We start from the raw sequence: 27,906 nt of genomic DNA, 5'->3' as shown, positions 1-27,906 counted from the left end.
CGACGGCGACGCTGCTCCAAAACAAAACAATTTACTCCGTCGACAGCGCTTATAGTGACGGCGACGGAGCGACGGAGCGACCAAAAATTTGGAAGCGGGTTAAATGTGATTTTTTTTACAGACTGTCGCCATATGTGACTGTCTGTAAACCAATCAATGACCCTGTCGCTCGCGACGTCGCTGCAAATTGAATTACAACTTTGGCTAGTGTCGCCGGCGACGTCATCGGTCGCGTCGCCGGCACTATAAGCGCGGCCTTACACTGCACTATAGAAAGTAAGTTATCATTAAGGGAAAATACAGTCACTGGCTTTACCATACACGCCGTGCTCCTTCTATTTATGGACATGGGGTAGCCAACTCCAGTCCTCAATAGCTACCAACAGGACAGGTTTTCAGGCTATCGCTGCTTTAGCACAGGTTGCTCAATCGAAGACTGAGCCACTGATTGAACCACCTGTGCTGAAGCAGCGATATCCTGAAAACCGGACCTGTTGGTGGCCACCCCTGGTATGGCCCATACTGGCCAGAAAAAAAAGGTGTCAAAATCATTGCGTAGATATGCTAACTTTGTTGGTTAAGTGACGTTTACAATGCCCCCGTCAGGGGTCCCAGAAAGAACGAATGCACAAATGAAACTCCTCTTCCTAAAGCTGAAATCTGGGGGGAAAAGCTTCAATCTATATATTCTATGTACTTATACATCTCAGGTTTCTGAAGAAGTGATAGAGGTGAAGCCACAATCCTATATCCTCATTAGAAATCCAGGTACAAGGGACTGAGCAGGTACTGACTTTCTGTATCCTCAAATACCAATCAAAATCCCCTGACATAACACTGCGGCCTCTGAAGATGGAGAAAATCCTATATGCGCAAATACCAGTTACCTGGAGATGATACCCGGGTGATACTGAGAGCATACATCATTTACCATAAATAATAATACTCACTTAAATTGAGCAGGTAAATGAGTGTTCCTAAAATCCTAAATACACGAGGAAGAGGCACAGGTGCCCCATATAACCTACCAGCCCCATACACTGACTCCTGAACCCCCATACGCGGTCACTGTACCCCCATACACTGTCACTGTACCCCCCATATGCTGTCAAAGTATCCCCCATACACTGACTCCTGTACCCCCATACACTGATTCCGGTACCCCCCATATACTGACTCCTGTACCCCCCATATACTGACTCATGTACCCCCATATACTGACTCATGTACCCCAATATACTGACTCCTGTACCCCCATATGCTGACTCCTGTACCCCCCATACGCTGACTCCTGTTCCCCCATACACTGTCACTGTACACCACATACAGTGACTCCTGTACCCACATACACTGTCTCCTGTACCCCATACACTGTCTCCTGTACCCCCCATACACTGACTCCTGTACCCCCCATACACTGTCTCCTGTACCCCCCATACACTGACTCCTGTACCCCCCATACACTGTCTCCTGTACCCCATACACTGACTCCTGTACCCCCCATACACTGTCTCCTGTACCCCCATACACTGTCTCCTGTACCCCCATACACTGACTCCTGTACCCCCATACACTGTCTCCTGTACCCCCATACACTGTCTCCTGTACCCCCATACACTGACTCCTGTACCCCCCATACACTGACTGCTGTACCCCCCATACACTGTCTCCTGTAACCCCCCATACACTGTATCCTGTACCCCCCATACGCTGTCTCATGTACCCCCATACGCTGTCTCCTGTACCCCCATACGCTGACTCCTGTACCCCCCATACGCTGTCTCCTGTATCCCATACATTGTCATTGTACCCCCATACACTGTCTCCTGTACCCCCCATACACTGTCTCCTGTACCCCTCATACACTGACTCCTGTACCCCCCATACACTGACTCCTGTACCCCCCATACACTGACTCCTGTACCCCCCCATACACTGACTCCTGTACCTCCATACACTGTCTCCTGTACCCCCATACACTGACTCCTGTACCCATATACACTGACTCCTGTACCCCCATACACTGACTCCTGTACCCCCATACACTGACTCCTGTACCCCCATACACTGACTCATGTACCCCCCATACACTGACTCCTGTACCCACATACACTGTCTCCTGTACCCCATACACTATCTCCTGTACCCCCCATACACTGACTCCTGTACCCCCCATACACTGTCTCCTGTACCCCCCATACACTGACTCCTGTACCCCCATACACTGACTCCTGTACCCCCCATACACTGACTCCTGTACCCCCCATACATTGACTCATGTACCCCCCATACACTGTCATTGTACCCCCCATACACTGACTCCTGTATCCCCATACACTGTCTCCTGTACACCCCATACACTGACTCCTGTACCCCCCATACACTGACTCCTGTACCCCCCATACACTGACTCCTGTACCCCCCATACACTGACTCCTGTACCCCCCATACACTGACTCCTGTACCCCCCATACACTGACTCCTGTACCCCCCATACACTGACTCCTGTACCCCCATACACTGACTCCTGTACCCCCCATACACTGACTCCTGTACCCCCCATACACTGACTCCTGTACCCCCCATACACTGACTCCTGTACCCCCCATACACTGACTCATGTACCCCCCATACACTGTCATTGTACCCCCCATACACTGACTCCTGTATCCCCATACACTGACTCCTGTACCCCCCATACACTGACTCCTCTACCCCCCATACACTGACTCCTGTACCCCCCATACACTGACTCCTGTACCCCCCATACACTGACTCCTGTACCCCCATACACTGACTCCTGTACCCCCCATACACTGACTCCTGTACCCCCCATACACTGACTCCTTTACCCCCATACACTGACTCCTGTACCCCCCATACACTGACTCCTGTACCCCCCATACACTGACTCCTGTACCCCCCCATACACTGACTCCTGTACCCCCCCCATACACTGACTCCTGTACCCCCCCATACACTGACTGTACCCCCCATACACTGTCTCCTGTACCCCCCATACACTGTCTCCTGTACCCCCCATACACTGACTCCTGTACCCCCCATACACTGACTCCTGTACCCCCCATACACTGACTCCTGTACCCCCATACACTGACTCCTGTACCCCCCATACACTGTCTCCTGTACCCCCCATACACTGTCTCCTGTACCCCATACACTGACTCCTGTACCCACATACACTGTCTCCTGTACCCCCCATACACTGTCTCCTGTACCCCCCAAACCATACAATGCTGCTGATATCGCAGATGTCCCCTCTGCCTGTCCCCCCCACGGCCATGACATCACGCCCCCCCCTCCCCACGCAGCCGTCACGCGAGCTTGTGATCGGCTCTGCCCCCTCCCCCGCACCCGGTCACTCACTGCCACTCACTCGCCTTCCTCCGCCATCTTCTGTCCCCCCCCCCTTGTCACTAGGTGACGCCGCGCACGCGCCGTGGACTGGGGCACGTGGGTGGGTAGAGGGGGCACGTGGGTGGGTAGAGGGGGCACGTGGGTGGGTAGAGGGGGCACGTGGGTGAGGAGAGGGAGGAGGGCGCGTGGGTGGGGGGAGGAGGGCACCTGGGTGGGGAGAGGGGGGGCACGTGTGGCTGCCCCCTGGTGATGAGGCCAGCGCAAGGCTGTCACTTACACACATTTGCCCCCCCTCCCCCACGCGTGGGCTGGTGTGGGAGCAGGGTCTCCTCTCCTTCATTAAAGGCAAAGACTTTTTTTTTCCTCCTAAAGGAGGGAGGGGGGTGGAGGGAGGGTGGATTGGTGGGAGGGGGTTTGAGGTGAGGTGGGGGGGTGAGGAGGGTGGGGTTGAGGTGAGGTGGGGGGGTGAGGAGGGTGGGGTTGAGGTGGGGGGGTGAGGAGGGTGGGGTTGAGGTGGGGGGTGAGGAGGGGGGGGTTGAGGTGGTGGGGGGGTGAGGAGGGTGGGGTTGAGGTGGGGGGGTGAGGAGGGGGGGTGAGGAGGGTGGGGTTGAGGTGGGGGGGTGAGGAGGGGGGGTGAGGAGGGTGGGGTTGAGGTGGGGGGGTGAGGAGGGTGGGGGGGTGAGGAGGGTGGGGTTGAGGTGGGGGGGTGAGGAGGGTGGGGTTGAGGTGGGGGGGTGAGGTGGGGGGGTGAGGAGGGTGGGGTTGAGGTGGGGGGGTGAGGAGGGTGGGGTTGAGGTGGGGGGGTGAGGAGGGTGGGGTTGAGGTGGAGGGGTGAGGAGGTTGAGGTTGGGGGGTGAGGAGGGTGGGGTTGAGGTGGAGGGGTGGGGTGGGGGTGAGGTGGGGGGGGGTGAGGAGGGTGGGGTTGAGGTGGGGGGGTGAGGAGAGTGGGGTTGAGGTGGGGGGGGGGGAAATGGGGTCACCAAGAGAACAGGGACAGGTTTGTGAGGGCCAGAGGCGTTAGGTGTATTCCCACGCACGTATAACAGCCACGTTCTGAGACGTGGCGGCGGCGTGACCTTCCTGTGGGGGGTCAGGAAGGTCAATACCCCCTTTCACAGCCCTGGAGACCGGCAGGTAATGCGTTGCTGGGCCGCCTGGCAGGGAAAGGGTTATTGCCACTTTGCATCCCCAAGGGAAGCCGCTTACAATCCTAATTAGGGTGACGGTATGCCCCGGTTTAACCAGGACAGTCCCGGATTTTGATTTAATGACCCGGTAATTTTCTCAAATTCGTTCAAATGTCTCGGTTTTTTTATTTGGGGGGGGGGGGGGAAGTGTGTGAGAAAAGCGGGGGAGAGAATGGGGGTGGCAGAGAGGGAGGGAAGAGTTTGTGTTATGTTGGAAAACTGAAATAAATCAATTATACAGCATAAATGGGAACTCTATTAGACCAATACCATTATAATATTTATTTTTAAGTGATTAAAACATTATTTAAGTGTGTCCCAGATTCTACTTTTGAAAATCTGGTCACCCTATTGAGAATGTCTGAGATATTCAGAATATTTGGCACCAAGAGTCATATGTCTCAATTAAATATCTACGGGATTTTTTTTTTTTTTTAGCATGTTCTTGTATAGCGCTGCAAGTTTTATGTAGCGCTTCACAGAGACATTTTGCAGGCCCAGTCCCTGCCCCGTGGAGCTTACAATCTATTTTTTTGGTGCCCGAGGCACATGTAGATAAAGTGACTTGCCCAAGGTCACAAGGAGCCAACACCGGGAATTGAACCAGGTTCTCCTGCGTCAAACTCAGTGTCAGTCAGTGTCTTTACTCACGGAGTCATCCTCCTACATGAAAGGTACTAACTTCTTCAGAACATGAACGATACCTTTACAGCATATTATAATCAGGCGCTAAGAGAAATTTATTCAATGGATGTGGTAACCTGTGAGATCTTGGTGTAAATTGGCATTTTTCGTGTGTTTCTGCTGCCTTTATTTTTTTCTCTTTTTCATTCTGATCACATTTTATTATAAAACCGTCCAGAATTTTCTAATTCGGCTATAAATGAAAGTAAACATTTTTGCAGAGCCTTACAAATTGCCACAGTTGTGATTTCATTTAGTTCCTGTTGCAACGTGATTCATTTAGCCCTCAAATATTTGTTATAAAAATTAATGATTCCAATTACACAGAGACACAGTGGCTGTTGGACAGACTGGTTATCCTATATTCATATATACAAATCCAAGAACTTTCAGGGGTCTAATTGATCTATGGGGGCCTACCTGGATTCACACACCCCAGAGTAAGGACAGAAAACTCATGCGGTCCCCAAACACGCTTCAGTCACCCCATTATGACATCATACAATGGTTGCGCTGCAGAAAGGGGTTCTGGGTAGTGACATGCAAACATCCAAAGGGCATATATCACTTTTCTCTTCCTATACACTTTATTACTTATACATTCCCAAGCACAGTGTTTTTTTTCAACCTTTTTTGGTTAAGGAACCCTATAATTATATTGTGACATTCTGAGGAACCCCAACCCTCTCTAATAGCACGTCTGAAAGCAGAAGCATTGTAAGGAACCCCAACCCTCTCTAATAGCGCATCTGAGATCAGATGCATTGTAAGGATCCCCAACCCTCTCTAATAGCGTGTCTGAGATCAGATGCATTGTAAGGAACCCCAACCCTCTCTAATAGCGCGTCTGAGATCAGATGCATTGTAAGGATCCCCAACACTCTCTAATAGCGCGTCTGAGATCAGATGCATTTTAAGGAACCCCAACCCTCTCTAATAGCGCGTCTGAGATCAGATGCACTGTAAGGATCCCCAACCCTCTCTAATAGCGCGTCTGAGATCAGAATTATTGTAAATTCTTCTGCATTTGGTACAGTTTTCAAAAGACCTGAAAATTGCAGGGAACCCTTTAGGAATGCACAGGGAACCCAAGGGCTCCTAGGAACAAATAACAGTCCTAGATCCTTTGCTGCATTGATCAGTTTATGATACAGAATCAGTGGACCCACTCAGACAGCTGTTTCATCCTCTTGTACTTAGTAGTTAGAGCTTGGTCAATACACACCGTACAAACATCTGAAATTAAGTCCCTGTGTGCTGCTTGAAATACTGGGCTACAAGCCTGTGCAAAAAATGCAAATATTTACTAATAATCTAATAACTGTGTATACATATATCTTTTCATTTTGAAAGCAAAGTAACATTGTATTGCCAACCTTTCCAAGAAATAAAAACTGTGGGGTTGTGTTTCAATACAGTCGATCACATTGTGACATTTTAAAAACTTTTTTGTTTTTTGCATGCAGTGCGACATTTATCCTGCCCATAGTTAATGATCCATGATTGATGATTGTACAAGCTATATGCCCATAATTGTATGTATGTATAGCTTTATATAGCGCCATTAATGTACATAGCGCTTCACAGCAGTGATACACGTGACAATCATATAAATAACAAATAATACAAATAATGGGAAGCAGTGCTTTAATATAATCCATCAATGTACACCTACATGCCAATAATGTATGATCCACAATTGTACAGTTATATGCCAATACACGTGACATAATAATATAACACATAAGGGAATATGCGCTTCAGACATAAAAGTAACATTAGGAAAAGGAGGCCCTGCCCCGGAGAACTTACAATCTAAGTGATATATGATCCAGGAGTGTACAGCTATATGCCCATAATGTATATAATCCGTGATAGTACAGCCATAAGTCAATAATGTATATGTTCCATGATTGTACAGCTATGTGCCAATAATGTATATAATCCATGATTGTACAGCTATAATTCTTCCATTGCTCACACTGTATAATCTATTTCCCCACAAATTAAAAATGCAAAAGGTGACCATGTGGACTACAAATCCCATGATGCTCCTCTGCCAATTCACCGCCTACCTAGGGCGCAAACACTCAGGAATGCCTGCCTGGAATATCACAAGTGAGAACACAACTGTGGGGGAGAGAGAAGGATTCCTTATCAGTAGAAACATGCCTCTGCCTGCAGGGCTGTGATGCCTTAACTCCTGCAGTGCTGTCAGCAAGGAGTGCACATGGTGCTGTGATTTATATACTCCACGCTGGGAAGCTCTATCCTACATTGATCTGGAGATTGGCTGAGCATTGATTATATAATTAACTTAATAATGCAAATACTTCTTTCCTGGCAACATCTGATTTGCATGTGTTCCTGCAATGTAGCTATGGAATACACACACAACTCTCCATGGCACAGAGGGTGCTTGTGACCATAGGCACGAGGCGCAGACCTAACATCTGGATGTTATACTACTATTTGCAAAAATATGTAATGCATAAACCCATTTACTATACACCTGCGATTGTTGTTGATGCTCTACTTAGGCTGAGTCCCCGCTGGCGCTGAGCACGCTCATGCTTGGGGAGCGCTCCAAGCATGAGCGCCGGGTGTCCTGCATTTACGCGCGCAAGGGAGGGGGGGGGGCATTGCGGGTAGTTGAGCGCGCTGGAAAGTTAGATTTTTTTGTTTACCTAAGCGCCGAGCGTGTGTGCCCGTGCACTAGCGTGCGCGCACAGCGTGAACGGTACTTACATATATCTATATATGTAAGTAACCGCCGCAAGCGCCGCCCGCTCAGCGCTAGCGGGGACGCAGCCTTACAAGGCACAGTTTGCTTACCCATTGCTCATGTATTACTACTGTAAAGCGCTATGTACATTAATGGCGCTATATAAATAAAGACCTACATACCCCTGCTAAGCTACTAAAAACATGGGAGCTGTTCCATGCCTATACTTTACACATATCCCAGTGTCAGCTCCTTGTGAACTTGGGCAAGTAAGACACCCAACATTATCCCAGATCCACACAAAGGTGCTAAGTGTTAGCACGCTGTTACTTCCATTCATAATGAGAGTAACGTTTAGCACCCTTCTGTGAATCTGGGCCATAGATTTTAAACTGGGGGCAGTGGCTGTGCCTGTACAATTCTACGTACAGCGCTGGTATATTGTCATTGTGAAGCACCGAGTCGCATTGGGAGAAACACGCTATATAAAATAAAAAATATATGGTTTATATGTGGGTCCCATACCTATTACAAACTCCGAATAAAGTACATCAAGCCAGATCTCAGTCCCTGCTAATACATGGAAGGCCCTTCCTACATTGAAATGCCTTAGGAAAAACTAACATTTCTTCCAAGATCTGCAAGGTTTTTGGGTTTATTGGCACATTGGACTGGCAAATAAATACATTCAGTTATTATTATTATTATATATTTTTGCACATTGAACTGGCAAATGCAAATAAATACATCCAGTTATTATTATTATATATATATATTTTTTTTGCAATGGGAATCATCACATTATAATCTTATTATAGGGGTTAGAATAATGTCCTGTACATGACATGCTAGGGAAGGGGGTGTTCCTGAGTGAATGGGCTGCCCCGATGATGCACCGCAGTGATGTATGACTGGCCCTGCCAGTGAGCCTGTTACAGGGAAGGGCTGTCCCCTCCCCCCGGATGTCTGAGGGTTGGTACGGTCTGCTTGCAGTGGGAGCAGGAGAAGGGTGTGAAGCCGCAGGAGCTGCAGTGACCCCCCGGGCTCCCTGCGCTGCTACCCTGGAGGAAATGCCCACCCAGAGGGACAGCACCATGTCCCAGCCGGCAGCAGCGGACCATTCTCACCAGGTCCGGGTCAAAGCCTACTTCAAGGGGTGAGTTATAGCCTAATGCCCCTTATTATACCCCCCCACCCCCCCAATAACCATGCTGGTGCTGCCCACTTACCCTGAGACCTCATTGCCCTGCTTGGCTTTTAACTCTCACCCAGGGCATGCTGGGACTTGTAGTCCTGCTTCAGCACTGCAAACTCCCAATGCATTGTGGGATGTTTGGAAAGCATGGGCTGGGGTTGTAATGGTTTTTAATGAATGTTGAAGTAGTTATTGTTGAAGTGGCTCAGTTTGGGGGCTTTAGGGGTATTTTAGACACTTTGGTACTGCTGTGGTTGTGTGCAGAGATGTATTAATTGCATGTTAAAGAGATGTCATGTAATCCTTTATTTCAGCTAGTGACAACAGTGTGAGATATAGCTCTATATAGGAAGCCAGATATTTCATATTGATACAAAATTAACTAATAGTGACAACTTTGGAAAGTCTCTGGTGTAGAAAGTGGAGTAAAAACTATATATATATATTTATTTTTTTAAGTCCCATTGTTTGCAATGGGATTTTGTGTATGTGATGTGTGCTTCAGGTATAGCCCATTACCTGCAGCTGTTATTTTGCTCAGTTTGTGAATTAAAGTTTGCCATGTGAAAATTCACTTTTCTGCAAATTTCATTTGCGCTGAAATTCATTCCCTTTCACATATGACCTGGGTGGCGGCTCACACTGCAGGTTACATGAGGTTTTTTTGTCTAGTTCGTGATTATCGTTTTGTTTTCTTTCTAAAGTAGTATATCAGGTGTGGCCAACCCCAGCCCTCAAGGGCAATCAACAGGTCAGGTTTTAAGGATATTGCTGCTTCAGCACAAGTGGTGCAGTCATTGACACCACTGAGTGAGCCACCTGTGCTGAAGCAGGGATAACCCTAATACCTGGTCTGTTGGTGGCCCTTGAGGACTGGAGTTGGTAACCCCTGTACAATATCATGGGGTTAAACCAGCAGTACAGCCGCCCAGAGCATTTGAGGTCCAACCTACTAATATATGGTGCTGCCTGGACTGAGGAGAGATAATTCTAGGTAACTGGGCCTTTATAACAATGCTTTCCAAACCCTCTTCTTGGAGAACCCCAGCCGGGTCATGTTTTAGAAATAACCAACCATTTACACATTCACTTATCATATGTCAGGGGTCGGCCAACTCCCGTTTTCAAGGGCCACCAACAGGTCAGGTTTTCAGCGTATCCCTGCTTCAGCACAGGTGGCTCAGTCGAATACTTTACCACCTGTGCTGAAGCAGGGATATCCTGAAAACCTGACCTGTTGGTGGCCCTTGACGACTGGTGTTGGCCGACCCCTGAACGAAGTAGACACGTGCATTGTTGTTCCTGAAACCTGGACTGCTGGATGTAACCGTTCCAGTGCTTGACTGTCTAGCTCTGGCGGAATTAAAGGGGCGATCTTCAGTAGTCGCCCCAAACATCTGGCTTCCTTAAACACTGCCCCAAATCTCCTGATCCCATAGCCTGAATCTGCATGACCCCAGGAGGAACCCGCACAGGCCCTAAAATCCGTTCTAATGGCTCTGTTTTTTATTTTTTAAATCTCTTCAATAAGTAAATATCTTTGATTTCAAGTTGGAAAGGAATATCAGAACGCCAACTTTTATTAACACCATAAAGTTTACCATCAAAATTGTTTCACATTGTAATAACCATTCCACCGCCATGCTGGTTTCTAATAGCTGTTGGAGATGTGTACTGTATCTCTGCCATGAAGTCATCTTTATACTAGATATAAATATTCCTTTATACAAAGTACAGGTCGCTCAGCCAAATTCCATATTTTGCGTTACGTTTTGCTTTCCAAAACTTTATATAAAGCAATTAAACCTTTTATTGGATGACATTAAAAATTATGTTTGCTGTTCAACTCTTCTCCAAAAGAACCTCATTATTGCACCGGTCAGCCGGATGATTGCAGGTATTTTTGCCGTGATCCGGGAACCTGTGGTTTGGTTTGTAGGCGGTTTGTCAGGAGTCTTCAACGAGTTTTCAGGTCAGAAAATAAAATTATGAGGGTAAGGGTCACGTGAGGATAGTAATATACTTTAGGATATATTTAGATTTTTAGAAATGTTTGCAAAATGTTAAAATATAATAATTTGTATATACACATTAACTGTGGTTGACAAATCACCAAAAAATCTACTCGCCACCTAGTACCAAACGTGTGCTGCTTGGGCCAATATTTACTCGCCCGGGGGTTAAATCCACTCGCCCGGGGCGAGCAAATGTATAGGTTAGTCGAACACTGCACATTAACATACAAGTGAGTTTTTAAAATAAAAATATTTATTGTGAACAAAAATTGTCCTTAGCCGCCTGGGCAACTACAATGAAATTAGAGCCAGCAGACAGTCCAAAGTCCACCAAGACCCCTTTTGGGTGGCCAGTTAAAGTTCCATGCTGGGTGGCCTGGAGAAAGGAAGGGTTGTAGTGGCAGCTTTTTATGACATTCTGTTGCAAGGTCATGGATGAGTTGTTACAAACCGCACCCGGCAAAGAGTTAAAATATGAAGCCAGATTTACTACCTGGGATTGTGGAATATTCTCGGGTTTGAACGAGCTAATTGGTAGTGTGCTGGAGTTCCCTTCCCTTAATACAGTGTAGAAAGGTCAGGGTAAGAGCAATGGATGGGGACTCCAGCTTTGGAATAATAGAAAACCTGGTCACAGGTGTCTATTGACATGAGGGAATTTGAATAGGAATCTTCCTATTGGTGAATTGGAGCAGTTTTTTATTTACATTCTTTGTTTATAGTTTCATCTCTCCCAATTTCTATTGATCTTGCATACTTTGAAATGTTATTTGCGAACATCAATAGGATATTGTTCACTTTTTGTTGTTGTTGTTGCAATGAATTGTTGTTCATTAGTGCAACCACTAAAGAGGTTTTGTTTCGTTATAGAACTTGGCTTCGATATTTGCTCATTGTTTTTTTTTTTTTTTTCATGCAATAGTTTAGTTTCAAATTTCACACTGTGTGCTCATTTGCATGTCATTTCCCAGAATCCCTTGCTTCAGTTAAAGCACTGTATGAGATAATGGTGAAAAGCAGGATGCACGTGACAGGCAAGTTTAAATCTCCCGCTGCAGAACAGCACGCAGCCTCATTTTCAGGCGTCTCCGGCCCAGCCTCGGAGCACACCGCTTGGGTACCCAGCCTCTGTTCTCGGTGCCGGCTTGCTACCTCTCCCGGAGATAGGCACCTCGCTGTCTGGGACAGACAATGGCTCTGCTTATTGGAGGAACGTCTCCCAGATAGGACGATCGTCCGTCCCCCTTTTGTCCTCAACCCCGTGGTTGAACCGGCAAAACCCGGCTCCCGTGTGGTGCAGGCTCGGCAAGTGTATTACGAAGTTAGCCCGCCAAGAAATACAGTTTAAAACACCATATTTTGCAGGAAATAAAGACTTTCCTATACATTGGTACACTCCAACGTGTAGGTTTTTGGTCAGATGAGCCACAGGCAGGGACATCCTACACCTCCATCAGACGGGGTGGTGCAGTGGCTGGGCTGCCACATTGCCCCTACCATCACAAATCGTTCTGAAGTTACGTAAGGATAATCATATTTATATGAATTGTTCTCAGATTTCTTTATTTGTCTTTGTTCAAAGCGGCAATCCAAGGCTGAAATTGTTTTTAAATGTATGTATGTGTTGAAGTTGGGGTTTTCGGAGCTGAACCCCATTAACTTCAGCTCGGGGGACCCCCTGCTTCCGGAGATACATACCTCCGAATTAGGTGCCGGTAGCCACTCTGCTCGGCTGCCAGGGTTCAGAGTATGTCCTCTGTTCAGAGATCTCAGGCCCTGCCGACCAATAGGAAGCCGTGATGTCATTGGTGCGGCTCCCTATTGGCCCATGTGACACGGGAGCTTTAAACCTTAAATCCCTTCTTGCTGAGCCGAAGCAGCTACCTGCACTTACTTTGGGGATACTTACCTCCGGAAGTAGGGGGTCCCTGGTGCTGAAATTAATGGGGTTCAGCTCCGAAGACCCCCTACTTCAATAATACAATATATATTTAATTTCTTTATTTTTTGCCAGCTTAGATTGCTCCTTTTATCACTACTTACATATTCTTCTATGCTCCTTTTTGGCGCTTTTGTGTGGCAGGGGGTTCAGGGTTACTTTTTGAATGTCTAAGATGTGTTAAATTCTGAAAAAAATGTAAAGGCGACTTAAGATTGTAAGCTCTCCGGGGCAGGGACTCTTTTTCCTAATTTTACTTCTATGTCTGAAGCGCTTGTTCCCATTCTGTGTTATATTATTATGTCCTGTGGATTCCTGCTTAGAAGCGCTGTGTACATGGATGGTGCTATATACAGATTTGTTACTTGAATGTCTACACTCCATATACAGTGCAGATTGGGAACTCTCCCTCACTTTAGCGCTCGTGTTTTGTTTTTGGGGTTAGTTTGGAAGAAATCTGCTTTAAGACAGACCCTTGGTTTGCAGGCTGTAAAAAGCCTCAGAAAGCAAAGTGTATTTAACTTTCTGGGCTGAGTATATATTTATCTCCAGGGCTATGTGGATTTTTCTCTTCCATAGTTTCTGAAGAGGGGGGGGCTTTTTCCCAACATCAGGTTTACTGTAAGAGACACGGGCTAATGTTAGTGATTTTTAGAAGGGTCCCAAAGACTAATGCATTCAGGACAAACACTTCCCCCTAATCGCACTCCTCGTTCTGAACTTTAAAGGATATGAAACAGATGCTGAATTAGGAAGCACATTTTAAATGCGAGCGGTTGTTGCATAACTAAGTGCTTTCATTTTGTCAATCTTTCCCGTGCTCGAGTCTCTGATGGCTTTGAAGGTGCAATGTGGGGCAGCTGACCAAAGCATCTTTGTAAAGAATTGAACGATCTAATTGGCTTCCTTAAGCAAATGTAACTATGCTTAAAACAAATATTGGGCCGCTTTTTTGTTCAGAAATTCGGCACAAAACCCTTTCTCAGGGGGGGGGGGGACTCTGAATAGTGTAATGCAGGGGAGGCCAACTCCAGTCTTCAAGGGCCACCAACAGGTCAGGTTTTCAGGATATCCCTGCTTCCGCGCAGGTCTTCGACTGAGCCACTGTTTCAGGCACCTGCGCTGAAGCAGGGATATCCTGAAAACCAGATGGTGGCCCTTGAAGCTGGAGTTGGCCGCCCTTGATGTAATGTTATCTCTGCCCCTATCCCACTCTATCCTTTTAACAGAGAGAAAAGCAAAGAGAGTTGGGGGCTTTACCTGTGCAAACTTTTGCTCTCCCCCAAGCCGTCACGTGCTTGCGATCCCAAAAACCAGTGGCACGCACGGGGTTAAAATAGTCTTGGCTTTTAGAAAAAGTAAGGGTTAATGACCCACATTTTAGCCGGTTGTACGCGTTTCCTCTCCTCCCTTATTTTTGATGGCGAGAGGGACTGTCCCTTTAAACGCCCGGAACTGTTCCGTTCCCGAATCCCCTGTTGCTTTAGATTTAGCGACTTGTTCCTCTGTGGGTTTCGGGACACTCACCCCGTGGGTGTAGGTGACGGTTTCTTGACGTTGTCATGCCTCTGTGTTCAGTCACTGCTGCGGTGTCACATTTCAATGGCTTTTTATTGTCCGATGAGGTGTAAGCGAGAGAAAAGACTTGTTCACCTGCGAGATCCCTTTCAACATGTTGCTTAAAAGCATTTTCTGGTTGTAATTAAAGTGCAGTAAGTTACAGTCTAATACCGTGTGTGCTCTATCTCCAGTTACTTTTTATGAGCTAATACTTGCTTACTTTTTGCGTGTTTGATCTTTAGATTTATAAAAGGCATAGTCCTTTTTTTATTTGATCGGATAACAAAAACGCATTATAGAGCCACTTGCATGGTAGGGAAAGTGTGAAGTAGTCAAATCATTTTTGCCCTTTTAATGGGTTCTCAATATATATTGGTAAGGAGACTGCGCCGTTTTAGTATATAACCTTCCCGACCATGTGCTTGTTTCCGAAAGAGATCCCTTTTCCGAGTAGCGCACAGTTTTATGCAAATGTTATAGTGCAAATTGTGATTTTTGTTAATGTCGACCTCGGGAGTGGCCAACTCCAGTCCTCAAGGGTTGCCAACAGGTCAGGTTTTCAGGATATCCCTGTTTCAGCACAGGTGGCTCAGTCAAAGACTAGGCCACTGATTGAGCCACCTGTGCTGAAGCAGGGATATCCTGTAAACCTGACCTGTTGGTGTCCCTTGAGGACTGGAGTTGGCCACTCCTGGTCTAGTTTGCTTGGAGAATTATTCTACGCTGAACCTCAAGTCGGTAAGTTTTGAAGAGGAATCGACCTATGAAGTTACTGTGGTAATAAGAATATTGTGTACCCTCTATCTCAGGGGGGCGCAAGATATTTATTTTTTGGGGGGACAGGGGGGCAGCAGTTAGAGGCCCCGTGCTCTTCAGCGAAAAGACCCTTTAACTCAGCCGGCTTCGGGAGACGCGTCGCCATGGCAACGTGGCGTCAAATGACGATGGAATAAAAGTAGGGGGGGGGCGACACTAGGGGTAGAGTAGGCGGGGGTGCAGCGCCGAAAGTTTGCGCACCCCAGCTCTGCTTGCCCCTTTTTTGCAGATATACTACATGCTGAACAGGTACCGTTTAATATACTGTAATGAATATTTATTTTATTTATAAAATGTTTAGCCAGGAGCTGGTCATTGAGTTACCTCTGGGCACAGTTATGACAACAATACATGGTTACATTATTGAACAGAGGTTATACAGTCAATTCAGACATTTCATGGACAGAAGATATAAAGTGTATTAATCAATCTGACACTTCTGGGGTTAACGTTCATTACAAATATTCTTAATACAAGAATAGTTTTTGTGGCCTGTTAAACCCCTGTCCATACAGACCTCCTATGATTTATAGGACTGATAGGATTTAGAGATAAGGACATCTGGGGTTGCAGATGGGATTGAAATATGGCTTCCTGACACTAGAATAAACAAGACCCTTTTAGATATATCTTGGTAGGCATTCTTAGAGGGGTCCTACAGAGTACAGGGGGGGTGACTATCTTAGAGGGGTCCTACAGAGTATGGGGGGGGGTTGAAAGGGGGTGACTAGTCCTAACTATTCAAAAGATATTAAATATGGAATTCTGACAGCAATTCAAAAGAATAACTAGATATTTGTAACCGTTGCGATTACACAAATCTAATGATGGCAAAGAGTGATGATTTAGGAGGTCTTATCCGTTTCTCCTGCAACATGTGACGCTATGTGGTCCTATTTTGTGTTGAGCCGTGTAAGTGGAGTGCGCAGACGCAACAGTGAAGATGGCGCGTGCCTGCGTATTATTGGACACAGTTATGAAGCCTTTTATATGTTGAGGCAAACGAAAGACCACTGGAAGTTTTTTTTCTTTTTTAGGTCGTAAATAATTGTTAAAGATATATACATACACACACAACACACCACATCCCCCTCCCCCTATTGGCCCGAATATAGTGCTATGTTTTTTTTCCTAAAACTGTGCCCGTATTATATGCGCAGCCTAACAACTTTTTATTTTTCATGTGGGACACCTTCAAACTTTAGTGTGGTATTATGTGCCAGGCTGTGCTATATTCGGGCCGATACGGTAATTTCTCACTCCCTGCCCACACCTGGAATGCCCTTCCCCTTCTCTCTCCGACTGGCTCTCTCTGTCTCTCTGGCAGAGCTCACACACTCCACTTGTTTACGAGCGCTTACCGTGCTGCGCGTCTGTAGCACAAGCAATCCCGCTCATGGTGTTGGCGGGAGTGGGGGGGGGGGCGTGGCGGAGGAGCATATGTGATGTCACGGAACTTGTTCGCTGTGATTGGCTAAACTGCTCCGGTGACACGGTCGCCGCTTGAAAATACAGTTTTTTATTTTTTTGTCTTTTCAAAACGCGATCGCGCTATGTTGTGCGTGTGTGTGTGTGTGCGTGTGTGTGTGCGCGCACTAGGAGTGGCCTCTAAAGGATCCTGAAATTTGTGCTTGGCGCGCACCTCCTTTTAACGAAGCATATAGGTATCTCCGCTGGCTCATACTATACAGCTCATATGCACTGACCTTGGCCCCCTGCAGATGCACTTATGAGAACACCCGCCTACTGTCTGTAATGTCTACCCACTTACCACTTAGATTGGAAGCTCTTTGGGGCAGGGACCCCTTTTCTTATTGTTTTGCCTGTAGCGCTTATTCCCATTGTGTGTTATATTATTATGTCACGTGTATTACTGCTGTAAAGCGCTATATATAAATAAAGATACATACATACATACATACATACATACATACATACATACATACATGTTATCATAAACCACAGAATAGTCCCCTGGGTTAGCATGGCTCACTGAGCCATCTGGTCTTTGTGGGTGGAAGTTCTTTACTACACACAGTTCTTTATATCAGATACTCTGCTCAAAGCTGCTTGAAGAAGGGGAGGGGGAGATGGATGTGCACTAAAGGCTTATTCCTTACCAGATCTTCAAGCTGGGGGGGGGGGAGGGCTGGGGGGCTCTGTAAAACCTGGAGTGAGCTGAAGAGAGCGAGACAGAGCTAGCTGCAGGGCAGTGGATCAGTTGAAGCAAATGAGGTTGTGGCACTTAAGGAGGAGATGGACAATCACGGAGCCCATCATGGGATGCGACCCGAGGTATGCGAGGGGTGCAGGGTCAGCGAATCGGGACCAAGCACAAGAACCGTTCACTTTTAGTGGAGAGATGCCCTTCGACGTGCAAGAGCAGCACAAGTTACCCAATAAAGGACTTCTGGGGATGCCACTGAGGATGCCATATCAGGGAGGGATATGAAGAAACGGTTGCAGGCCTGTAATAAAAATCTAATAATAGTGTGTGTGTGTGTGTGTGTGTGTGTGTGTGTGTGTGTGTGTGTGTGTGTGTGTGTGTGTGTGTGTGTGTGTGTGTGTTCTGAAAAATACACCCCTTCTGTTTGGGTGTCCTTCATCTTTATTTTTATTTATTTTTTTAAAAATTTTAAACCTCCTGTGATTTTTATTTCGCACTTTGTACAAATCTGAGTTGTTAATTATCTACTCCTGGGGTTTCTATAAATAAGCGCAATGAACTTAATGTTCTAATAAAATAACTTTATTCTTGTATTGTCTGAATACTTAGAGCTTTACACTGTGATACGTGGCACTCTGTGGTACCTGAAAAGTAACTTGATTACGTTACAAACCAAGATACGGTCCCATCTCGAAGGTTAATGGGGGCTGTTCCACCTCCTTAAAAACTCCGATCTCCTCGTCCAGCACATTGAAGTCGCTATAAAGTAAAGGAGCTTCGTTCATCCAACACTGCTGCCATTGTGACGGGTTCTTTTGTGTGCTTTAGGAAGTGCGGTGTTGGTATGATTTCAAATACAACACTGTATGCTTCAGAGGAAATTAATTTCTTCTGCCTTCTTTGAGGAAACAATGTAGCAGGCCAAAGTTATAACGCCATGGTTAGAAAATCATACTTTTGCAGGATCCGTAAATGTTGTTTTTTGTATCAATATTTCTACGAGGGGAAAATATTGGGGGAGGAGGGGGTTAGAATGAAGTATTTGATCAGGTTGAGGAAGGCAAATTTTAACGGCGATTGGCACAAGAATACAGTGTTGGTTATCACGTGCAACTTTGTTCAGATCTGGGCTGCTTTGTTCTGTGACTTCATAGTCAGGTTCAAATCATCCCGTGAGTGTGACTGCATTTCCTGGCCCATCCCAAACTCCTCTCATTGTGCCCTGCACCCGAAATCCTGAGCACGCTGACTCACATCGCTGATGATCTCAATCTATTGTGTAATAAAACGTTCATTTGGTTGGGCTTCTAATTAATGGGGAAACAATTTGAAATGTCCTGGCAATCGACTGTGTATTCTCTTGCCTATACTCCCTGCTGTAAATATGTCAATAGCGGGATATGTTTCTTTGAATTCCCTTACAAAAAGAGAATTGTGTATTGTGCGTTTTGCGATGGGCAGATAGATATAAGTTGGGGACACCCATCATTTCTTTTTCCTGTTCTGAAAGGTCTCCTTATTTCTGATGTTCCACTCGTTCTGCTCCTTGCGTTCCTACTGTCCCTTCCTGTAAGGGAATTCGTCAGAATGTGGGTGGCTGTCTTGGGGAACTAATATATAAACCGTGCACATTGGGTGTTATGTAATATCTTCAGTGCACACACTAATGTCCACATTAATAAAGATCTGCTGCCCGAAGGGCCGAAACCGCCATCTTTCACATAGGGATTGTTCATACAAAAAGTCCATGCGCGTTCCGGGTTATATCTTGGTCGAAACCTACAATGTGACGGAAGATAAGACGCCCGTTTTCCCATCTGCTGTGAGACCTCAGGCCCTATGTGATACTTGGAATGTAGCCTTATACCTATCCCACGCATGTGTGAATTCCCTGGCTGTATTAGCACTTACCACCACTGCTGGGATGCTATTCCATGAATCTACCACCCTTTCGGTGAAGAAATACTTCCTCACATTTCCCCTTCGCTGCTACCCTTCAGCGTCGTAGAATAACCTCTTATTCTAGCTCTTCTCTCTGCTTCCTTCCTGTAGTTTGTTGAGTCCCTTGATAGATGTGAAATTTTCGATGCTATCCCCCTCTCTCTTCTCTCCTCTAAGCTGCGCATATGAAGGTCTTGTAGTCCATCCTGATTCGTCTTATGCTGTAGATGTGGGCGGTGGGTGATATTTTCTCGGGGGAGGGGGTGCGGCTGTTACAAAGACCCCGCACTTCCCTCGGAGGCATATAAAATAAATGCCGGGGATCGCGCTTGACCTCTGTAAACTTCTTACCTTGGTTCCAGCGACACGTCTCCATGACAACCGGCTTCAAATGAAGCCATGACGAAATGCATGACCCCGTGACGTCATTTGCCGCTGGAGCCGTGCAGGGGGGGGGGGGGACGAGCCAGAGGGGGGGGGGGGGGGGGGGTGCACATTAAGGTAAGTTTGCGCACCCCTGCTGTAGATCATGCACAATTTTAGTAACTTTTTTTTTTGCACCATCTCCTGTGTATTTGTTACTTTGCCTACTTTAAAGTCTGCTGAAATAATGACCCCCCTTGCTCTATAGTAGGTGACATTATAGGGCCATTAATCCTGTATTCTGCCTTTTTATTTTTTTTGTGACCCAAGTGCATTATTTTGCACTTTTTTACATTAAATTGTAGTTCCTACGCTCTTGACCATTCCTCCAATCTACCGAAACCATTCGCCGTTTTGTTATCTCCCCCTGGAGTGTCAGCCCTTCCACAGATCTTTGTCATGTGCAAAAAAGCACTTTCCCCTCCAGACCATTTGTAATATCACTAAGATATTAAACAGCACTGGTCCCAGGACAGATCAGTGAGGCACTCCACTGGTTACCTACCCCTCCTCTGAATGTACTCCCTTTACCACAACATTGTCGCCGATCCTTCCACCGATGTCTTATCCATTCTACAAACTTAGGCTGCGTACATGCTGATCGCGCGCTCGCGAGCTGCTCCATCAAAACAATGTAAATGCATTGGAGCGTCCATACTGCGCACGCGAGCGCGTGGGTAAGAGCGATGCGTGCGGAGACAAACTTTTTAGTCTTTGTCGCGTGATGCCGGGGTCAAGTGCGCGGTTCAGCCACTGAGGGTGAACCTCTCACGTGATGTCACTGGCAAGCCCTCGCCACGCTTCCCCCCCCCCCCCCCATCATACAATATTGCAGGCCAAGGATCTCGGCAAGTACAAGCACGCGTGACATCATAGCGCCCAGTTGCTCACGCAATCGGAATGGATGCAGCCTTGGTTTCCAATCCCAAGCATGGCAACTTGTTTATCAGTCATCTATATGGTTGGTCACAGGCGTTACTAAAATCCAGGTAAGTTTCATCTACTGCTCCACCCAGATCTATTACCTTAGTCACCCAGTCCAAAAAAAAATCCATTTTGATTTGTTTGACATGACCTTTGACATGACCTCCGAGTAAACCCAAGCTGCCTGGGATCTTGTCAGGTGTTGGACTTTAGATGGTCAACAATTCCATTTTCCAGCTATGTTTCCATTAATTTCCCTATTGCGGGCACCAGGCTCACCGGCCTATAGTTACCCGCTTCTCCCCTACTTCCACTTTGGTGAAGTGGGACTGCGCTGGCTCTTCCCCAGTCATCTCATCCTGCACCTGTTGTTAAATGGATCGGGTAGTGGTGTCCCAGCACACCCCCTAAGCTCTCATAGTATTATTGGATGTGTCCCATCTGATCCCATTGATTGATCCACTTTCCGTTTCGGTAAGACTTTCTCCTCCTTGTGTCCAACTCCTTTCCATTTCTGTTCCTGTTACCCATCTGTGGTCCCTCTCCCCCTCACCTTCATCTGTGAAGACCGAGCAAAAATAATGAAGGCGCCTGCTATACTTCTCTGTCTCCCTCAACAAGACGATTCCCTCCAGTGTTTAGTCTTACTATTCCTCCTTATACTGTATACCTAAAGAAGGTTTTGTCTGTGTCTTTAGGGACTGGGACATGTCCTCTCCTGCTTGGACCTCTGCACACCTGACTGTTTCCTAGTCTCCTGCCTGATCTAGTTCCTCCTGCCTCCGAGTCTGCTTCTAGTTCCTAACAGCTGTCTTTTTCGCTTCGACAATACCTGCCACCTCCTTTTTGGGAACCATCTCTCCTAACCTGCCTGACACACACGCCTGTTGCCTTTTTAGTAAGGACAATAGATTATTTCACTTTTGTGTAGTAACACAGGAGGGAGAGGGAGTAGGGGGGGTGATGCCTTGTATTGGACCTACAAGTAGTGGATATGTTACTAGTTTAACAACCTCTCGGGGTCCTTCATTGGATAGGCCGGGGACCCTGAGGTGTTGGAAATCTTGTACCATCAATTATTTGTTGGTTCAATAAAAGGTGTCATACCCCCTACTCCCCCTCCCTCCTCTGTTATTACATGGAAGAAAGGACACGCACGGCCCCCCACCCTTCCTTTATTTATCTGACTTTGTATCTATGTATGTATGTATGTATGTATGTTATATATATAGCGCCATTAATGTACATTGCGCTTCACAGCAGTAATACACGTGACAATCCATATAAATAATAAAATAACACGTAATGGGAAGAAGTGCTTCAGACTTAAAAGTAACATTAGGAAAAGTCCCTGCCCTGAAGAGCTTACAATCTAATTGGTATGGGGAGTAGTATGTAGCACTTTTTATTTTTATTTTTTTAAATCAATTAGGTGGGTCTTCTAACATGTAACAATCTATCCTGCGGAACAGTGGTCTTTCTCGTGGCATATATATATATATATATCTTTTTTTAATATGATTATTGCATAATCTAAAAAAATATTTTGTCAGGCCTCCAATTGGCTGCGGCTTTTCCCTTTCAGTTATATCTGTCGGTATTTTACTGGTGTCAGGAGGAGGGCAAAGCCTGTCATCCCATGTGACTCGCAGGACGGGGTATGAGGCCCAGACTGGGACATGCTGGGTGTTCTGGATTCCACAGGAAACCGTTTTGTTCGGATAATAATTAAAGTGTCTCCCCTAAATATACAGATTAAAAAAATATCCCCTGACTATTGCCACCCCCCCGCATCCCTGAACGGAGTTGTGTTCTAGGCAGGAGAAGCGCAGGACAACGCGCTGTCTCCGTACGCGGAACCTTTCTTCCCATCTTAAAAGCTGCCGTTTAAAAAAAATTATATTACTTAAGTTATGGTGAGTAAAAAAAGTGACAAAAACCCTCCACAGCAAAGCATATAGCAAATGGAAATATTACTGTGTGCTCATTTGCATGTCTTAGACAGGTCAGCGACCCCGCCTTTCGTAGCTTTGGGTAGGTTCCACCACACATTAGTTAAGTACTTTTTTTTTTTACCCACCATAACTTCATTAAGTGTGGTGGAACCTATCCCAAAGTTTCATTTTTGCATAGCCAGTGTAACCAACCCCACACAGATGAGACCCATTAAGGTCTGTGGGTAGGTTTACTGGTTATGCATCTTAACCAAGGCTGTGCTCAAAGCTGTGTAATGCAGCAAGCATAAGCTTATACGGGACCATGTTATATGGTTTTTAAGCAAAACGTGGCTCTATGTGCTCATTTGTTTGTCATTTCCCAGAATCCCTTGCTGCAGTGGAAGCACTGTATGCTGGGTGATAATGGTGAAAGGCGGGGTTGCAGACCTGCCTAAGACATGCGAATGAGCACACAGTAATATTTCCATTTGAGATATATAGCAGATCGATCTGTAATCAATCGCTTTGCTCAGGGTTATTTAATTCAGCATTGTGGGCAATGTAGTTCCTGGAATATGATTGACTGGGCAGTTACTAGATACAATTGGTTCACTGCTAGAGAGAAAGCGGGGCTCAAGAGCCAGAGCCTATCAGAAGGGGAAGGGGGCTGTCACTTTGGAAATGCTTCCTACATTAGAAACATTAAAAATGTCTTTAAAACATTTTTTTTTTTTTTTTAAATGCTACAAGTATTTCCCATAGTACAGAACTGATTTATTTTTAAAAAAATCACACACGTAGGATACTGCTTGTACTGCAGCTTTAATGTAAATCCCAGCACTATCTGGAACTGTATGTATAATTTGCACATCACAAAACCTGCTGATGTATCTATTCCCAGTGTTGTCAAAATATGAATAGTTGTATGAAGGACAATTTGCAGTTCAAAGAACACACAACGGGAGGCTGGAAAAGACGCCTGCCCTTACATTGGCCATGTATTGAAGTATTGGATTACAAACAATTTGCTTTCCACACTCTGCTTTATACGTTCTTTGCTTTCTAATGAATTTAATTCTTATTTATTTACAACAAAAAAAATTGTTTTATAAAGAAATCCTCTTAAATTGAATAGTTTTTCATAATAATACAGTTTTTATTATCTGTGTATTACCTATAACCTAGTAAGATATTTAAACAGGTGCTATAGAACTGGTTATCAGTGCGGTGGCAACACACTTTATTTGGTGAATCTAGACTTTCACATTTAATTTAAACAATGCAGGGTGTCCTGTTTTCTGTTCCTATATCCTAAGGACGAAATACAAAGCTAAGGAACAACCCAAGAGAGTTGGCACCATTTGTTGTGAGTTATTCATTTTATTTTGAAACCCTTCATTTTCCAATGGCGTCTCGGTGCGTTTTAGGCCTCACCTTCCTCCTGGAGGTAAACCTCTTGGGGCCTGTTTCCATAATTTGCCAATGCGACCATTTGTGCCGTTTTCTGCCGAAATGCAGAATCGGCGCATGCAGAATCCCCCCGTTAGTGGGAGCAGCCGTGGTGCGAACGCTGCATAAACAAATGCCAACTAATGAATTTTCCTTTGCAAATGCAGATATTCAGCAAAATGAGCAGCAACGCTCAGGGAGTCGGATTAGTGTAGGAGACTTGTCACAGCATGTCATGTTGGCGATTCACCGTCGCTGTGTTTGTGGAAGTGCTGCAGGCGTTGGGTGAGCACACACAGATGGCTTTGTTTTCGTGTACCTTGTCTGTCCGTGAAGATGTAAACACTGGAATTTAACATCTTCCAGTCCCTGCGTTTACTTGTAATGATGTAGCATGCTTCCGGTATGTAAAACCTTGCCTACACTGTGTAATATTTATTTAATGGCTGAATACGGTACTTTGTGCACACAAAGAAAAGAAAAACCTCACTCGCCAATGCACCACGGCAACTTGAGTAGCATACGTACCACTTTCATTCAACAAGAATCCGGCAATCATTAATACATTTTAGTGATATTGTAATTAAAAAAGCTAATATATATATAGATATATCGATCTCCGGGATGGCCACTATGTGTATGAGTATTTCTGTAAAATCTAACAATGCATCATGTGACGGCTAGCTATGTGATTAAGAAAGAAGAGCTAAGGCAAAATATATACACACTAGGCTACTATATACTAATATATTTATGTTCATGCCATGCAGATCTCTATAAAGCAGAAATGTCCCCCAAAAGCTGGAGTTTATCTCCTTAAACCCAGACCCAGAATAGGATGCTAAACTTGATCAGGCCTTTACTCCCATATGGGAGCTGAGCGGTGCTAAATGTTAGCACCCTTCTATGGATCTGGACCTTAATGGTTACATAGATGAGGATGGAAATAAAGGTGTTCATCACGTTCAATCTACGTTACATTTAGATGACCGATACCCTATATTTGTACTTGCAGTATATTGATCCAGAGGAAGGCAAACACAAATTCCAGTGACACATTAATGATATCTCATAAGGGGGAAAATAATTTCCTTCCTGCATCCAAATATTGGCAATCGGATTTCTCCCTGCATCAACATCCTTCCAATGTTTACTTGTTTGGTATATCCCTGTATATCTTTCTAAAAAGATGCACAACTTTTTTTTTGAAGATATATTTTGTATCTGCCGTCACAGTCTCCCCGGGATAATGAATCCCACACTGTAACTGCCCTTACTGTAAAGAACCCTTTCCTTGGTTACTGGTGACATCTCCTTGCACTCAAAGGGTTGAAGGCCCATTCATCCTGTGCTGTGGAGGCCTTTCCCCCTTTGTTGGGGAAGCCTTAAGCCTATTCCGATCAATGGCCCTCTAAAAAGTAAGAAACGCGAGATCCGCACTGTCGCAGATTCCGCGTCGTCATGTTACATGTCTGTTACGTTTTTCCTCTTGCCCTCTGCTTTGGTGTAAATGTGCATGTGTTCGATCCATTCATGCACACGTGTCTGCTTTGTATACGTGGAGATCCATTTGGCTCCTGCAGTGTAGTAATTCGGGCCCATAATACTTCCAGGGAATAAATATCTCTGGTTCCGTTTCTATTATGCAAAGTCTCTTGGCGAGCAGCTTCATGTGTCTCGAGCAGCATCTTTAGAGCCTCTCTCATGTATCAGATCGCATTTATTGAGTGACGGCGGCTAGGTCATTTAACAAGAAAAACCCACGCATGATTGATTTTATTTTTCTTTTAAAAGGCCGCTACACTTGGAATTTTGCACAACTTGCTCTGTCTAACACAGTGGTTAGGAACCATGTGTGAAATCCTGAGGAACCCCAACCCTCTCTGATAGCGTGTCTGAGATCCGATGCATTGTAAGGAACCCCAACCCTCTCTAATAGCGCGTCTGAGATCCGATGCATTGTAAGGAACCCCAACCCTCTCTGATAGCGCGTCTGAGATCCGATGCATTGTAAGGAACCCCAACCCCCTCTAATAGCGCGTCTGAGATCCGATGCATTGTAAGGAACCCCAACCCTCTCTAATAGCGCGTCTGAGATCAGATGCATTGTACGGAACCCCAACCCTCTCTAATAGCACGTATGAGATTAGATGCATTGTAAGGAACCCCAACCCTCTCTAATAGCACGTATGAGATTAGATGCATTGTAAGGAACCCCAACCCTCTCTAATAGCACGTATGAGATTAGATGCATTGTAAATTCTTCTGTTTTTGGTACCATTTTGAAATTACCTGAAAACTGCAGGGAACCCCAGGGTTCCTAGGAACCCCTGTTAGAAAACACTGGTCTAACATTTATATTATCTCTTACTCTGCATACAATATCTAGTATATAATGTGTAACCCTGCTCATTTAATGTAACCATGTATTTGTCATCATAACTCTATGCCCAGGACATACTTGAAAACGAGAGGTAACTCTCACTGTATTACTTCCTGGTAACACATTTTATAAATAAATAATGTACACACACATCTCTCTCATTCATCTCATTCTAAAGAGGTGCAACAGGTTTGTGTTCACATGTCCAAAGCAAACAAACCACTTTTGTAAGGCACGCTCTTTTCCTTAGGAGTGTCTTAAATTGAATTATTTATGGCTGAGATTCACTTGGTAAACGGATTACGATTTCTTACGGATGAAGACCGAGTTGAAAAAGTATCAGATACAAAATGCACATCTGACTTTATTAAGATTTCTTATAGATACATGTTAATTGAATTTAAAAAGCACCAGGTACACTTTTTTGAATATAAATGAAGCAAGTTGTCATGTTGGATGTGGATTGGTGTTTCATTGTTTACACTCGTGGATTAAGGTTCTTAGATTTGAATCAAAAAAGTACCAGATCCAAACTAACGAAATGCGTTCTGATGGTGTTTTCTAGCCTGACCATACCAGGCTGCGTTGCTGTGTGACGTCGCTCCTAACCTGAGCATTCGCTTTTCTCTTTCCAGGGACATTATGATTACACACTTTGAACCCTCCATCACATTCGACGGGCTTTGCAGTGAGGTGCGGGACATGTGCGCTTTCGACATCGAGCAGCTTTTCACCATGAAATGGATTGACGAAGAAGGTAATCCTTCCTAGCACCGTAGGAAACGGAAAACCGCGACGAAAACCGTAGAATAAGTGGCTCATGTTCTGAAGCAGGGGTGGTCAACGCCAGACCTCAGGGGCCACCAACAGGTCAGGTGGTAAGGATATCCCTGCTTCAGCACAGGTTGCACAGTCTTGGACTGAGCCACTGATTGCACCACCTGTGCTGAATCAGTGATAGCCTTAAAACCTGCCCTGTTAGTGGCCCTTGAGGACTGGAGTTGGGGGCCCTGTGCTAAAGGTTGAGGAGTGTTAAGACAAAGATGAAAACGTGAGTACCTGGAGATGATTGGAAATATATATAGAAGATATAGAAAATGTCTTTAAAAAAATGACATGTAACAGAATCCTTAAGATCAGGGTTTAAGACCAAAGAGGTAAGTGGGCAGGTGCTGTTTCTGGA

At 45.5% G+C, this 27,906-nt stretch overlaps 2 protein-coding genes across 10 annotated transcripts in view; one reads left to right on the top strand and one right to left on the bottom strand.

Moving 5' to 3' along the window:
• PHC3 (polyhomeotic homolog 3) overlaps nt 1-9,264 on the bottom strand; it is a 45,602-nt gene extending 36,338 nt beyond the window's left edge. For 7 of the 9 annotated variants that reach the window (XM_075570819.1, XM_075570820.1, XM_075570821.1 and 4 more), the window contains exon 1: nt 9,204-9,264. In XM_075570819.1, the coding sequence (XP_075426934.1) occupies nt 9,204-9,216 (13 nt within the window). In that variant the 5' untranslated portion in view covers nt 9,217-9,264. Of the gene's footprint in view, nt 1-3,387; nt 3,471-9,203 lie in introns of those variants that run through there. The other 2 variants (XM_075570825.1, XM_075570824.1) reach the window with 2 other exon arrangements.
• The window catches only part of PRKCI (protein kinase C iota), a 54,778-nt gene continuing 35,789 nt past the window's right edge, over nt 8,918-27,906 (top strand). The window contains exons 1-2 of the mRNA XM_075570829.1: nt 8,918-9,130; nt 27,359-27,480. Of these exons, the coding sequence (XP_075426944.1) occupies nt 8,937-9,130; nt 27,359-27,480 (316 nt within the window). The 5' untranslated portion in view covers nt 8,918-8,936. The remainder of the gene's footprint in view (nt 9,131-27,358; nt 27,481-27,906) is intronic.

Source organism: Ascaphus truei, chromosome 14 (assembly GCF_040206685.1).
Source record: "Ascaphus truei isolate aAscTru1 chromosome 14, aAscTru1.hap1, whole genome shotgun sequence".
NCBI lineage: Eukaryota > Metazoa > Chordata > Amphibia > Anura > Ascaphidae > Ascaphus > Ascaphus truei.
The sequence above is the reverse complement of the archived record's forward strand: the minus strand, read 5'-3'. Positions and strand labels throughout refer to the sequence as shown.